The 14,597-nt window shown below is 38.0% G+C and overlaps 1 protein-coding gene across 1 annotated transcript in view; it reads right to left on the bottom strand.

Annotated features, from left to right (window-relative positions):
• Positions 1-9,623: 9,623 nt before the first annotated feature.
• PROS1 (protein S) overlaps positions 9,624-14,597 on the bottom strand; it is a 69,084-nt gene continuing 64,110 nt past the window's right edge. The window contains exons 14-15 of the mRNA XM_068971789.1: positions 13,466-13,691; positions 9,624-10,094 (exon numbers count right to left, since the gene is read on the bottom strand). Coding sequence (XP_068827890.1) covers positions 9,934-10,094; positions 13,466-13,691 — 387 coding nt within the window. The 3' untranslated portion in view covers positions 9,624-9,933. The remainder of the gene's footprint in view (positions 10,095-13,465; positions 13,692-14,597) is intronic.

The following is a 14,597-nucleotide window of genomic DNA, read 5'->3' on the forward strand; positions in this document are numbered from 1 at the left end:
AAGTTTTTGAAGAGGCTTCAACTGGGTTCAATCACACCTACCATCCAGATAGTCTCAACAGCACATTAGTCTCTCAAGGCTGCATTCTTGAAAAAGGCTCCCACTGTGGGAACAGTGGAGAGTGTATATTTTAAGCACGTGGGATGCGGGGAGTAAACTTCAATTGCCCAGGTCCAACTCTCAGATCAAAGGGGGGTCACATCCTCTTGATTACCTCATCCACCAATATGTCACCATGTATTGTATTTATAACAAAAGCATCTGTAGAAAGCCTAGAGTTTTGTTTATTTTCCCCCAGTTTTAGAATATTTGTGTTTAGTAGAGATTACCTAAAGTAATTTAGTTTCCAATTGCAGCTTTGTCAATGGCAGATTTGAGATAATCATTCATATCTACATGCCAAAATCTTTGAAATCTGGTTGTTAGGTTCCAGTAAGTTTTTTTTGAATCACAGTTTTGACATAAATGTAGTCCAGTTCACCTAGAAATCCATGTAGTTATATCCATGCAAGAGTACTTGTTTATATTCCAAACGTCTGATATAACCAAATTGAACAATAAAATCAGAAAATGTGATAATTTGCAAAAGAACTATGTTAAGTTTTACCAAAACTCTCTAAACTCATATAAATTCAAGAGAAAATTTGATGTTTCAATCCAAAAGGGGTTGTTTTTAGAACATTTTTAAGAGCCATAACAAGCACAGCACGAAACTTGTAGAAGAGTTTGCCTCAGCAGATCCACCGCCAAAGCAATAATTTCCTAATAATGGAAGAAGACTTAGAAAAAGGGTTATCTGCCAGCGTGTGTTTTCTGCCAAAAACGTGGTTTGTTTTAGAACCATACACATTTTCAGGCTTTTATTTTCTGTATGAAAAGTACACTTAAAGTGAGTTCTTTTATACAACCATTATTTTTCAAAAGGTATAAAAAGTATATTACATACTAGGATAAGTTACTTATCCTATAGTAGAAGAGGGACTTTTTCGGTATGCTGTTAATAAAATCTTTTTTATCAAAAACATGGCAAAATAAGTCACATTTTAAAAATGGGTTGTATGATATAGCTTTTACTAAATGACTAAAATAAGACTCCTGAGAAAGAGCAGGTGATTTTATTTCCTAGTGGGTATGTACAAGGGGTTACCAGGACCTCTTCTTTGAGGCAGCCTGGACTCTCATGGCCATCCCATCCACCGTGCTTCCTGGGAGATGCATATCTCTGTGACGCACCTTAGAATCATGTGTAGTGTCCTAAAACTCTCTGTTGCCCAGACTGCACACCAAACCAGTTAAATGAGAATCCTAAGCTGGGGGCTGGAGGGTGGAGCAGGGGTGGAGGAGAGGACATGAGTGGTCAGCATGGTCAAAGGTCCACAGGTAGACCTAAGAATGGACTTGTGGACACTGCCAGGGAAGGAGAGGGTGGGATGGATTGAGAGTAGTATTGACAGATAACACACTACCATGAGCAAAAGAAATAGCTAGTGAGAAGCCGCTGTATAGCTCAGGGAGCTCAGTTCGGTGCTCCGTGATTACCTAAAGGGGTGGGATGGTGGGGTGGAGTGGGATGGGGGGTGGGGTGGGAGGGAGGGAAGTTCAAGAGGGAGGGGATATGCATATACTTACAGCTGATTCACATCGCCGTATAGTAGAAACTAACAGAACATTGTAAAGCAATTATACTCCAATTAAATATTTTTTAAAATAAAATAAAGGTCCACAGGTGATTTTACTATGCAGCCGGCTTGAGAACCACAAGTTTAATGTATGGAGAAGGCAAAGGCACCCCACTCCAGTACTCTTGCCTGGAAAATCCCATGGATGGAGGAGCCTGGTGGGCTGCAGTCCATGGGATCGCTAAGAGTCAACACAACTGAGCGACTTCACTTTCACTTTTCACTTTCATGCATTGGAGAAGGAAATAGCAACCCACTCCAGTGTTCTTGCCTGGAGAATCCCAGGGACGGGAGAGCCTGGTGGGCTGCCGTCTATGGGGTCGCACTGACTCAGACATGACGGAAACGACTTAGCAGCAGCAGTTTAACGTACTTTACCTTCACACCGTTGTTGACTGTAGATTTAGCACTTAACCCAGGCTTTCTCGATGCTTGGCTCATCTTCCTTTGTGCTATCCAATTATTTTTCTCTAAATTTACCTGTTTTTTTTTTTTTTCTCTTTCCCTTTGTTCTCCCTAACCTTTTCTTCTTTCACCTTTTCTTTCAAATTTCTACTTGATTATCTCCGTCTCTTTTTAATCTTATCACTACCTACTTTTATTTGTTTACAGGGAAGAAGATATTTCTGTTTGTATTTTTTCCCTATCTACCTTATCCTCTACACCCAGTATCTTTTCATACTCTTTGCATCATCTCTTTCCTCTCCTTTATTCTTTACCTTGTATCTTATCAAATGTTTCACTGAACCTCTGCTTTCATTTCCTTTCTATCTTTTCTCATTTTCTCTTTGTTGTCTTGGTCTCCCCTACTTGTTTTGTTCACATACATGCATACACACCCCTGCTCCTCTCTATCCTTTTCTCCTGTTCCTATTTTTCTCATTTTTGTTTTTCCTTTATATCTGTGTGCACATGCTTGCATGCATGTGTGTGAGTGTGTGTGTGTTTAAGTGTGTATGTACACATTCATATGCACATGGGGGAAATAAGAATGGGGAAGAAGGTGCATGAGGTTACAGTAGTCCTCAGAGGCTGGACTTATGGCTTGTTACTCTGGATATCCATGGGAATCCTCTGATTCAGTTGCCAGAGATGGGGCCAGGGAATCTAATAAGCATTTTTGGGTTTGAGATCCACTGGTTTAAAGATGAAAGTCCTTGAAAGCTTAGGACTAAATATATGTACTTCTAGCAATGTTTGACAGGAAAAATCTTTTGGGTGTTGAGGATTATAGTGAAACAAGATCTCTGTGTGAGACATCATCTGAATACATTGTGGGCAACAGGACTTGGAGGCAGAGAAACTAATGAAAAGTTTTATCTTACTGGGCCTAATTCAAAATAGCACCTCACTAGTTTTCCATTTCAAATCCATTTCTGCCTCCTCATAACCCCCTGCAAATGTTTATTTCTCTGGTGCAGCTCTTACCAATCTTGGGCTCATATTTGAATTACTTCTCCATTTGTCTGGTATCCCCTAAACTGTAAATATATTGACAACAGAAGTAGGGTACTCTCTCCACTTTTTCCTAGGACAGTATCCACCTAGAGTTCTAATTACCGTAGTTCCCTGGTATCTGAGGAAGACGGGTTCCAAAAGCTCCCTGCTGCTGCTGCTAAGTCGCTTCAGTCGTGTCCGACTCTGTGTGACCCCATAGATGGCAGCCCACCAGGCTCCCCCATCTTGTCTCCAGACAAGAACACTGGAGTGGGTTGCCATTTTCTTCACCAATGCATGAAAGTGAAAAGTCAAAGTGAAGTCGCTCAGTCGTGTCCGACTCTTAGCGACCCCATGGACTGCAGCCTACCAGACTCCTCTGTCCATGGGATTTTCCAGGGAAGAGTACTGGAGTGGGGTGCCATTGCCTTCTCCGTACAGATACCAAACTCTAAGGATGCTCAAGTCCCTTATATAAAGTAACATCATATTAGCACACGTCCTCCCATATACTTTAAATAACTTCCAGACTACTTATATTTAGATTAGTGCAAAAGTAGTTACAGTTTTACATTTTTTAACTTTACCATTTATACTGGAATACAGTCTTAAATAAATGTGGTTATGTTATATATAATTTTAATGTGCATTTCTCACTTTATATTCTTTTTGCCATGATGTGTTGTTTATATATATTTTAGACTATAGAAATTATATTAGACAAAAAGCAAATTCAAGCAATTTTTTGTTAGAGTTCAAAATGTGTCATAAAGCAGCAGAGATAACCCGCAACATCAGCAATGCATTTAGCCCAGAAGCTGCTATTGAACATACAGTGCAGTGGTGGTTCAAGATGTTTTCCAAAGGAGATGAGAACCTTGAGATGAGGAGTGCAGTGGCCAGCCATCAGAAGTTGACAATGACCAATTGAGAGTAATCACTGAAGCTGATCCCCTTACAACTACACAAGAAGTTGCTGAAGAATTCAACATTGAACATCCTACGGTACTTTGCCATTTAAAGAAATTGGAAAGGTGAAAAAGCTAATTAAGTGGATGCCTCATGAATGACCACAAATCAAAAAAATTGTCATTTTGAAGGGTCGTCTTCTCTTTCTGTACGCAACAACAAACCATTTTCTGTGCAAAGAAAAGTGGATTTTATATGACAGTTGGTGATAACCAGCTCAGTGGTTGGATGAAGAAAAAACTAAAGCATTTCCCAAAGCCAAATTGCACCAAAAAAAGGTCATGATCAGTGTTGGTGGTCGGCTGCCCGTCTGATACACTACAGCTTTCTGAATCCCAGCGAAATCATTACATCTGAGAAGTATGCTTGGCAAATTGATGAGGTGTAATTGATGAGAAAATTGCAACGTCTGCAGCCTGTGTTGGTTAATAGAAAGGGCCCAGTGCTTCTCCATGACAATGCCCGACTGCACGTTGCACAATCAATGCTTCAGAAGTTGAATGAATTTTGCCCCAACTGCCACATTCACCTGCCCTCTCACCAAATGACAACCTCTCACATCTTCAAACATGTCAACAAATTCTTGCAGGGAAAAGGCTTCCACAGCCAGCAGGAGGCAGAAAATGCTTTCCAAGAGTTCATCAAATCCTGAAGCATAGATTTTTACCCTACAGGAATAAACAAACTTATTTCTCTTTGGCAAAAATGTGTTGATTGTAATGGTTCTTATTTTGACTAATAAAGATGTATGTGAGCCTAATTATACTGACTGAAAATTCACAGTCTGAAACTGCAGTTACTTTTGTACCAACCTAATAGTACCTGATACAATATAAATACTATGTAAATAGTTACCCAGTGTGTGGCAAATTCAAGTTTTGCTTTTTGGAGCTTTCTGGAATAAGTTTTTTCCCAAATATTTTCCATCCGTGGCTGATTGAATCTGCCTATGCAGAACCTACAGAGGGTCCACTGTAGGTCAGTTTTTAGAGTCATTATCAGCATTTGTTTAACTGAATTAAATAACATACATTTGTCTTAAAACCGTTAAGCTGATATTATTACCAACTAAAACTCTACTGACACCGCAGGTTATATGTACAGTTAGAGACAGAATTTTTTCACTCCAACAATATAACATTCACTATATAACAATATAACATTTCTCTACCCAGTTATTTACTAACGTATATTATGATAGGATAACTAGTTAAGAATATCGGTGAAATATAAACTTTTGAATTTGGCTGTAGACTCTTGAGCCAGACATCCTGGGTTTGAATCTCAGCTTGCCAACCTGCTACATATACAAAGAAGTCTAAGACTGCCTGTTTTTCAGAAGAGCCAGCTCTTAGTTTCTTTGGCTACCTTATACATGCCAAGTTGGCTCAGGAAGATACTCTCACCTCTGAAGGCTCCAGCCTCAGCTCCAGTGTCCAAAATGCTTTGTTTAAACTTTTATACTCATTGCATTTTATTTATTTTATATTTATTACTTATATTTAAATAAGTAAGGTGTTTATTTTTGTGAACCACAGATAATAATGTTAGATCCTTCCTACATCAGCTAGATACTATCCTCATCTTCCTTTTCTTCAAATCAGTTTAGAGAAATAATCAGAGTTAAACAAGTGGTTCTTCCATCTAGAGACAAGTTAACAGAAAGAGACTTTAGACTCCACCATTTAAAACTTGAGCAAGAAAGATGATTTCTCACTAGTAAAGTTCAAATTTGGTCACATTATTCTCTCACAGAATTAGGATTCTTTTTGGAAAGGGCTTCTCCTGGGAAGTAGGTCAGCAAAGACTGAGTCAGTAAGTTCTCTGGATGCTATCCTTATCTACAAAGTAATTGCAGGTCTAAACTACTGACAAAGTAGCAGACTGTGGCTCGGGAACTGTCTCCCAGCCTCAATGTCCTGCCACTTGTTTCAAACTGCTCTAAGCTCAGTTCCCCTCTATTTCTGATCCTCTGCTTCACATACCTTGGTTCAATAATCTGTTTTGGTAATCTGGCCTCATAGGATGCTGTTTCATGTAACTGCTCCTCACCTACACTCTGTAAACATGACTGCAAGATAACCATGGGCTGGGCTGGACCCAAGCCCATCACTGGATGAACCTCTGACCAATGCCTCTTCTACAGGACAAGAATTATTTTTCAAATATAAGTTCTCTGTGAAAGCTAGAAGCCTGCTATGGCAAGTAACCCATGTGCAAGATCACTGTCAAATCAGTTTTATTTGTAAGAAACAAACTACTCCTATATAGGAACAATGATTAAGTTGTATTGCTTCAATTTCTGAGACAATCTAAAAGGACTGCTCAAGGAACACAAGTTTGAGGTCTACCTCAAACTGGTAGCTCAGGCAGTAAAGAATCTGCCTTCAATGCAGGAGATCCAGGTTCAGTCCCTGGGTTGGAGAAGGGGATGGCTAACCACTCCAGTACTTTTGCCTGGAAATCCCATGGACAGAGGAACCTAGCGGGCTACAGTCCATGAGGTTGCAAAGAGCTGGATTACGACTGAGAGATGAACACTTTAACTTTCACAGGGCTATTGAGTACCACCACTTTCTATTCAGTTGAAATAAGCTCTTCAGACATTTTACCATCTTCAGTTTCACTTGCACAGACTAGATGCTTGAAGAATATTTGTTGATGAACAAATTAGATTTTTACAACACTTGTCCCTGGAGTTTCCAGAGTCCCTGTCTTCTCCCAAGCTCATACTATCAGTAACAATATCAAGACATCTGAAGTGAAAATATTTTAAATAACACAGTCTTCTTCTACACTGACTATAGAGATTAAAGGTCTAAAGGATTTCTAAAAGAAATAAAGGCAATTATTAAGCACACTTTTGAAAAAAGTCCTCTGTCCAGCAATAATACCAGTTCCAGAATGAAAAATAAAAAATTTGAAATACGTTATAAGACTCACATATGGTGACTGAGACTTGAATTACAATTTCCAACAGGAGAAAAAGGTGAATAACTGTTCTCATAAATTAACCATTATTTCACTGATATGCAATCCATCTCTGCAAATGGTAAGGTGTATGGGACTCTGTAATGACCCTGTCACTTAGATTTTCTCAATATACACAGCTCAAAAAGCACCAAATATCCTATTTGTCCTTCATGAAACCACTGTTCTCTACCACTCTTTAAGAGCCTGTGTATCCTGGCAAAGATAAAGATCAAAGATCCAGACCCTTTCTCTTTCTAAGCCATTGTTTAAGTGCATCTCAAAGATAAATATTGTTTATAAATGAGTCTCTGGAACCTCTGTGAAGATCACTGCATGTTGGAAAGTTTCTGTTTTTCATGGGAAAGGTGAAATTGACCCCCATACCGACCCTTGTATCTGGGCATGATTGAATGAGAATTAGAGAACTCCTTCTGAAAGAAAATCCATTTTTTCTTTTCTTTTTTAAGAATTTCCATTTACTTCCAGTGTTACTACTTCCTTACTTATTTACAAGCAGTTAATCAAATGTATAGTTAGATATATGATCAATGATTGTAATAGTATAACTCTAGAAGGCAATGGCAACCCACTGCATTAATCTTGCCTGGAAAATCCCATGGACAGAGGAGCCTGGGAGGCTGCAGTCCATGGGGTTGCGAAGAGTCGGACACGACTGAGCGTCTTCACTTACTTATTTACACCACTGTAATTATCAATAGTTGCTCACTGAAATTCACCATCCACTATGCATGGTGGTAGCCAGGGGAGAAATTATATCCAGTAAAATGATCTAGCACAATTTCTGGTATGTGTCAAACACTCAGCATGTTACTTTCGCTTCTCTTTCCTTTCTGAGCTCCAGTCCACAATTCAACCATAACTACTAATCAAATATTACAGCTTCATTTGTCTTTCTTAAAACACTACTGTGCTGCATGAGAGTTACATGAATATTATGTAATTTTATGTTCTCTTCAAAGACTTGATAGAATATAGATTTTATTCATATAAATTTTCAAAATATCACCAGTTAATTATGTCTTACATAATGTAAAATGTCTATAGTGGAAAAAAGTTTACTTTCTAAAACTCAGTGAAACACCTACTACATATCTAATGTGAATGGTAGGTTTGAGAAGAATAAAACTGCTACTTGAAATGCATTACCAATAAATATATAAATCTTACCTCCTTACTTTAAAGCTGCTGCTGCTGCTAAGTCGCTTCAGTCTTGTCTGACTCTGTGCGACCTCCTAGACAGCAGCCCACCAGGCTCCGCCGTCCTTGGGATTCTCCAGGCAAGGATATTACAAAGACACAATATTAACTGTGTCCCTCTGTGGTTTATCCTTTCATTAAAATTTGTTCTAGTTTTCATAGCTCCTTTTGTTCTTCAACAATCACATTCTGGGATTGTACTCTGGTAATTAAGGTTTGATTCCGGGAAAACCAGAAACTTTCATATCACTCATTCTCTCATTTGTTCTTTCCATCGTTAGGTTCTGCCTTTCCTCATCTACACTTGTGTCACTCACGCAGCCAGATTTAAGGAATGTACCCACCCCAGGTTTCTACACCCATTCCAACACAATATATTAGCCTCATAAAATCCAGTCACTAACCAGCAAAATTCATGTGCTGCTCTTATGAAAATTTGTCCCACTCATTATGTAATTCAGTAATAGCCCACTCATTATCTAATTCAAATGTGAAAACAGAAAGATGAATTCAAAGCTGGTTTCCCTGAGGGACTGTTTTGGAATAAAGCTTTAAGGCCTTCCACTCAATTCACACTTAATTCACACTTAACTCTTCTGCTTTCATTAAGTAAAAATGAAAACAAAGTATCTCCTCTGATTAACAGTGTCAGCAGCAAAACCAATTAACAGTTCCTGGGATATAAAAACAGAATCTGGGTAATAAAATAAAGTCTAACCTTCTTCTTTGTGCTTAAGTTTCACTTGTTCACAGGGGGCTGCATAGAGAGGGGCCACAAACAGCGGCCTCATGCATAGCCCTTCAGATCAGAGTTCCTCCTGTGAGCTGGCTGTGCCAACACCTCAGGTAAGGGGCCTGTGTGCAGAAACACCAAGCAGGACCCTCAATTCAAGATGGCGGAGGTGGTGGCCCCCGTGCAGAGACGCTTCCCTCCACGCTGTGTTCTGGAGCATGAATAGCAAAGCTGAGTCTGCTCTGCTAGAACTCCACCCCCTCCCACCGCATCCCACCCTCCTCCCACTTTACAAAGGAGATCCCTGAAAAGCAGCCCGGCCCACAGCCTGTCAGAGGAGCTTGTACTCTAGAGCTAGAATTCCCACCTCTCATTCTCTGATCCAAGGATAACCTTCCTTTGCTTCTGAAGAACCAAACTCGGTCTCCTATTGGTTCGAGTTACACCAGGCAGAAGGTCCCTTATTTGAAGACTGACTTGGGAGGACCGGTAACAATGGAATTTAGTCACATGTACTTTTGTTTGTATTCTAACAAAGGTTTAACTTCCTTGATTCCTCCCCCCGCCTCCCCTCCCACAAACAAAACATATTTAAATCCTAGTTCATGATGATAAAATTAAACTTTACTTTTACAAACATAAAAAAAAGAAGAAATGTCATTTGTCACAAAAAATTCAAATTAAAATTTTTTATAGGTTTCATTAATTTCTAGACAGCAACAGAGGTAAGAATATTTTTAATGTGATTCATATCACAAGAGAATCTTGTTTTCTTGAAAAAGGACCTTTTTAAAATTCCAGGAAGGTTAAAGTACCACAAAATAATCGAGATATGCACATTGTAGGTAAAACACTTTAGCTATGATTGAAACATAAGTATAATTACACACAGGAAAAAGATATTATCAGCAGAGAAAAAATGCCTTAAGTATGCTCTGTATTCCGCCAAACTGATGGACACGAGTGGGCTCTAATATCATTATGTTTAGAAATGGCTTCATCCAAATCCAACTGTACACCATTAATGTTCACTTCCATACAGCCTTGATAAAAGGCATTCACTGGTGTGGCACTGAATGGAACATCTGTTAAAACAGAATATTAAAATATTAGCCCAAGACTTTTAGCATCTTACTTGCTTATAGTTAGAGGAATTATTCAGACTGCTCATTTTCAATTAAATTCTAATCCTAAAGGAAAAGTCAATAATGTACTTCTGTTCAGTAAGTTCATATTAATTGACTTCAGTGTTATAAGGTGTTGTGTTTGGTACTAAATTCAGCATAGCTTAGTTCCTCTGATTTTGTAAAAGTTCCAGCCAAACCTCAGATAAATAAACATGCTTTAGAAAGAGTAGAAAATAGCATATTCTTACTTGTGGTGTTCTACTTTATTTTCTCCTTAAATCTGAGCGATAGGTTAATCATTATTAAGACATTTTTTTCAATTCAAAATTATAGCTATTTGGAAATCTTTTTTAAATGGCACAATAAATATGTCTATTTTATAATTGCTGGAATATACGTAGATTTCTGTATTTTCCAAAGAAATAGTGTCTTGCTGAGCATACAGTAGCAGGTCATAATAGGGAATTCACTATTATATAATGTCTGGTGTTCTGAAAAATAACAGTTTTAATAATACTTCAGTGAATAGGGCCTCAAGGCTTTACTACACTTTTACTCGCCTTATCAACTCAATATTTAGGCAACATCCTTGGATTCCTGAGAACTATGGTTCATCTTCAAAACAGCCATCTCTCTACTTGCTTCCTCTTTTCTTGGCATCTCATCTCCATAACTTTTAATTCCCAATGGATATTTTTCAGCTCTTATTCTTCCTCCCAGTACCTTATACAAATATATAATTATATATATATATATATATATATATATATAGATACTTCAAATTTCCCACTTCTAACTTGCCAATGTAGTGAATAAATCCATACTTTTCTATGGGCTCAGCATTTATTAAGAAACAGTTTCAAGTCTGGCTGACTATCATAGGCTATACCATTGTTATAAATATCCCTGGAATCACCTATTTCACCTGACTTTTAATTCATAATATATGACTTAGCATGTCTATTTTGCATATCAGTTAAGAAATTATCCATTCCCTAGTTCACACTCTTCAGTTCAGTTCAGTTCAGTAGGCAATAAAGCAGAAATAGATGTTTTTCTGCAGCTCTCTTGCTTTTTCGTTCACACTCTTCATGTCTCAATTTCAACTTTTTCTCAATTTTTCCTCATGCTTTCTAAACACATCTTGCTTAAAATTAGTCCTCAGTGCTGTTGACAAAGTCCTGGAACCACAGAAATTCTGACACTTTTAGTTCTGAACTCTTTCATTGTTTGTTTGATTTCCTAAAATTACATTCAACTAATTTGTGAATAAGGTAGTAGGTGGATTTCAATGTATTTAGAATTTATTCATTTGAACCATAATTATACTTCCTAATAATTAACCACATTAATGTAACTATGCAGGTATACCCATCAATGGATATAGCTATCTAACGGATCTATTTATAACTTTTATAATCTATTTACTATATCTTTTATATATATATATGTTGGCTGTGCCACTTGGCTTGGCAATTTCAGTTCCCCTGCCAGGGATTAACCTGGGCCACTGCAATGAAAGGGCTTTCCTGGTGGATTAGTGGTAAAGAACGTGCCTGCCAATGCAAGCGAGTGGGTTCAATCCCTGGGTCAGGAAGACCCCCTGGGGAAGGAAATGGTAAGCACTCCAGTATTCTTGTCTTTAGAATTCCATGGACAGAGGAACCTGGCGGGCTACAGTCCATGGGACTGCAAAGAGTCAGACAAGTCTGAAGCCACTTAGCATGCACGCACGTGCAACAATGAAAGCACCAAATCCTAACCACTGGACCACCAGGGGATTCTGCTACAGTCTATTATATTCCCCCAAAACCTAGAGAAAATTTCCATATATGGGAAATGAACACACTGAGCAGTTCAAGTATTTTAAAGATTAGTAGAAGTTCAGACACCAAACTATTCAAAAATGTTTGTCAAAAACTTTCTGCCTCAATTTTTTTGTCATTTAAAGTACAATGTTGATGCCAATGTCATATTTTCCCATATGAACCACTTTTCCTCCAGTTTTCCCCATCTTGGTAAGTGGAATCTTCACCTATGCAACTGCTCATGCCAAATGCCTAAGAGATTCTTTCAATCATTAATTTCTATTAGCTTTGCTTCTCACATATATCTCCAATCTATTCACTGTATACTATCTCCACCAACATCACCCCAGTCCAACAGCTTCCGCAGCTTCCTCATGTGCAAAATGGAGATAACAAAAGTACTTTCCTCACAGGACTACTTTAAATATTAAATGATACACTTGAAACACTCTGAACAATGCCCAGACTGTGTGTTATGCACCATTGGAGGCAGTATAGTTGTCACCACTGTTACTGTAACCGCTTCTTCATCTGAACTGCTTCATTAGCCCCCAACTCATCTCATCCACTTATATCTCCCCCCTGTCCATCTGCATCCATCATGTAGGGGAATTTTTTTAAACTGAATCATTGATATACCACTTCCTTGTCTAAAATTTTTTTTAACGATTCTTATGGCTCCAATAAGATGCAGGACTCTGAACCAGGTCTATAATAATCCCACCCACCACCCATTTCACAGCCTCCTCTTGCATGACCACCCCCTTGCTCAATATGCTCTCACGGTACTGACCTTCTAATCATTCCTCAAGCATGTCAACCCCTTTCCATTCTGCCATGGGCAATTTGCATTCTAGCTCCAATCTCCACCCTCATTACCTGGTAAACTTCATTTAACCCTTCAAATATCAGAGTTGTATCTTATTTTCTTCCTCAGAGAGCCTGTTCCTGACCCCACAACCAGATCAAGGTCTCATTTTTCAGGCTCTAAAAGCAACCCCAACTTTTCCTTCATAGAAATTATGAAAATTTTAATTTTTAAAATATTTTCCTAATCAGTTGTTTAATATCTGCCTCTGTCACCAGATGGTAAAGGTCTTAACAGCAGAGATTGTATCCATTTGTTTATTGATGTGTCTCTATTGCCTGAGACATAGGGTCTTAATGAATATTGGGTGAGTGATGGTTGAACTGAAGAATAAATATTAAACTCAGAAGACAACTGTGAGTATAAAATAAAAATGGCAAATCATTTCTCGCTAGGATAGTCAAATGCATGAAAGCTTAGTTTCAGTTTACCATTAAAAAAATTAAATAAAAATGACCAATAAAATGTTCATGCAAGCCCCCAGAAAAAGAATAATGGTTACTAGAATTTTCTCCTCCCTTCTGATACCCCTTTACTACAATTACTTATGCTCTATATATACAGATGCTGTTTTGCTAACATTGCATATCTAAAATACTATCAATTTCATTGAAAATACGCTTTTTAAAACTGAAGACAAAGTGAGAAGATACCTGGAAGGCCGCCCAGGTAAGTGGCCACTGTTCCTTTCATTGCTTCATCCAAGATGGCAAATTGTCTTTGAAAGTCTTCAGAGTGGAAGCTATCCTTTCTAAGTTGAGTCAATAGTTCCAAATTGTTTCTGTTGACTCTGATTTCCAGAAAGGTTTGCTGATCAGAACATAGACTTTCGGCCTCTATCCGAGCTATTACCATACTTTCAACAGATACCAGGATATCCTGAAGAACAAAGACTCATTATAAACAAATACTAACAGTAATGCCAAATAAAAGAGACTTTGGTTTTAAAATTCAAAAAACTGAATTTCAGGGAGGTGGGGAAAATATGATAGAGCCTTCAAGTTTAAATGAAAAAACTTCTATTATCATAATCATTATTTTTGAATATACATTAGTTTTACAAACTCCAGGTTTAGCTAAGATGTGAATGTACAGCAGGTTCTGAAAATTCAAGAAACCAATGGGAACTTAAGTAGTATCTTAAGCAATAAGTTTCTTTTTATGAGCCTTCCCAATTTTAAAACTTACATATGGAAAAGGAAGGAGCTGAATCATTCTTTGTTGGGGAAAATAGTTAGAAAACTTAAAGTGCTTTAGTAAGCACATCCAGCAAGACCGAAAGGTTTATTTGTGCCACACAAGAAATCCTGCAGACTTGGGACAAACTGAGTGAAGTCTCTGAGAAAGAAAAACCAGGACAGTAAGTTACAGAGTATTTATCAGAAGGTTGTCAAATATATATACATACATATATATGTGTGTGTGTTTATTTATTACTTTCTGAATGTTTCAAACTGCTGATACACTAAATTACCTTGCCAAGAGTCACCTATGCATATAGCTTACTAGCATATAGAGGAAATATAAAAAGGGAGAGAAAATAAAATCAAAACTAAGGAGGTGGGTGTTATGATGCTTTCCAGATAGCAGAAAGATAGTCTGAGGTATTTACAGAAACACAGAAAACATAGACAAGATAAAATAAATCTCAAGGACACGGCATGTGTTAACCTCCTCTACTAACTGAATGTAGTGTTGAAGGCAGGATTTCCGTTTTGCTTTTAAAAAAAACAATTAGCTGAAACCCAAATGTAGCAAGATCCTGTAGTCGACTGGAGACAAAAC

Source organism: Capricornis sumatraensis, chromosome 1 (genome assembly GCF_032405125.1).
Source record: "Capricornis sumatraensis isolate serow.1 chromosome 1, serow.2, whole genome shotgun sequence".
Taxonomy (NCBI): domain Eukaryota; kingdom Metazoa; phylum Chordata; class Mammalia; order Artiodactyla; family Bovidae; genus Capricornis; species Capricornis sumatraensis.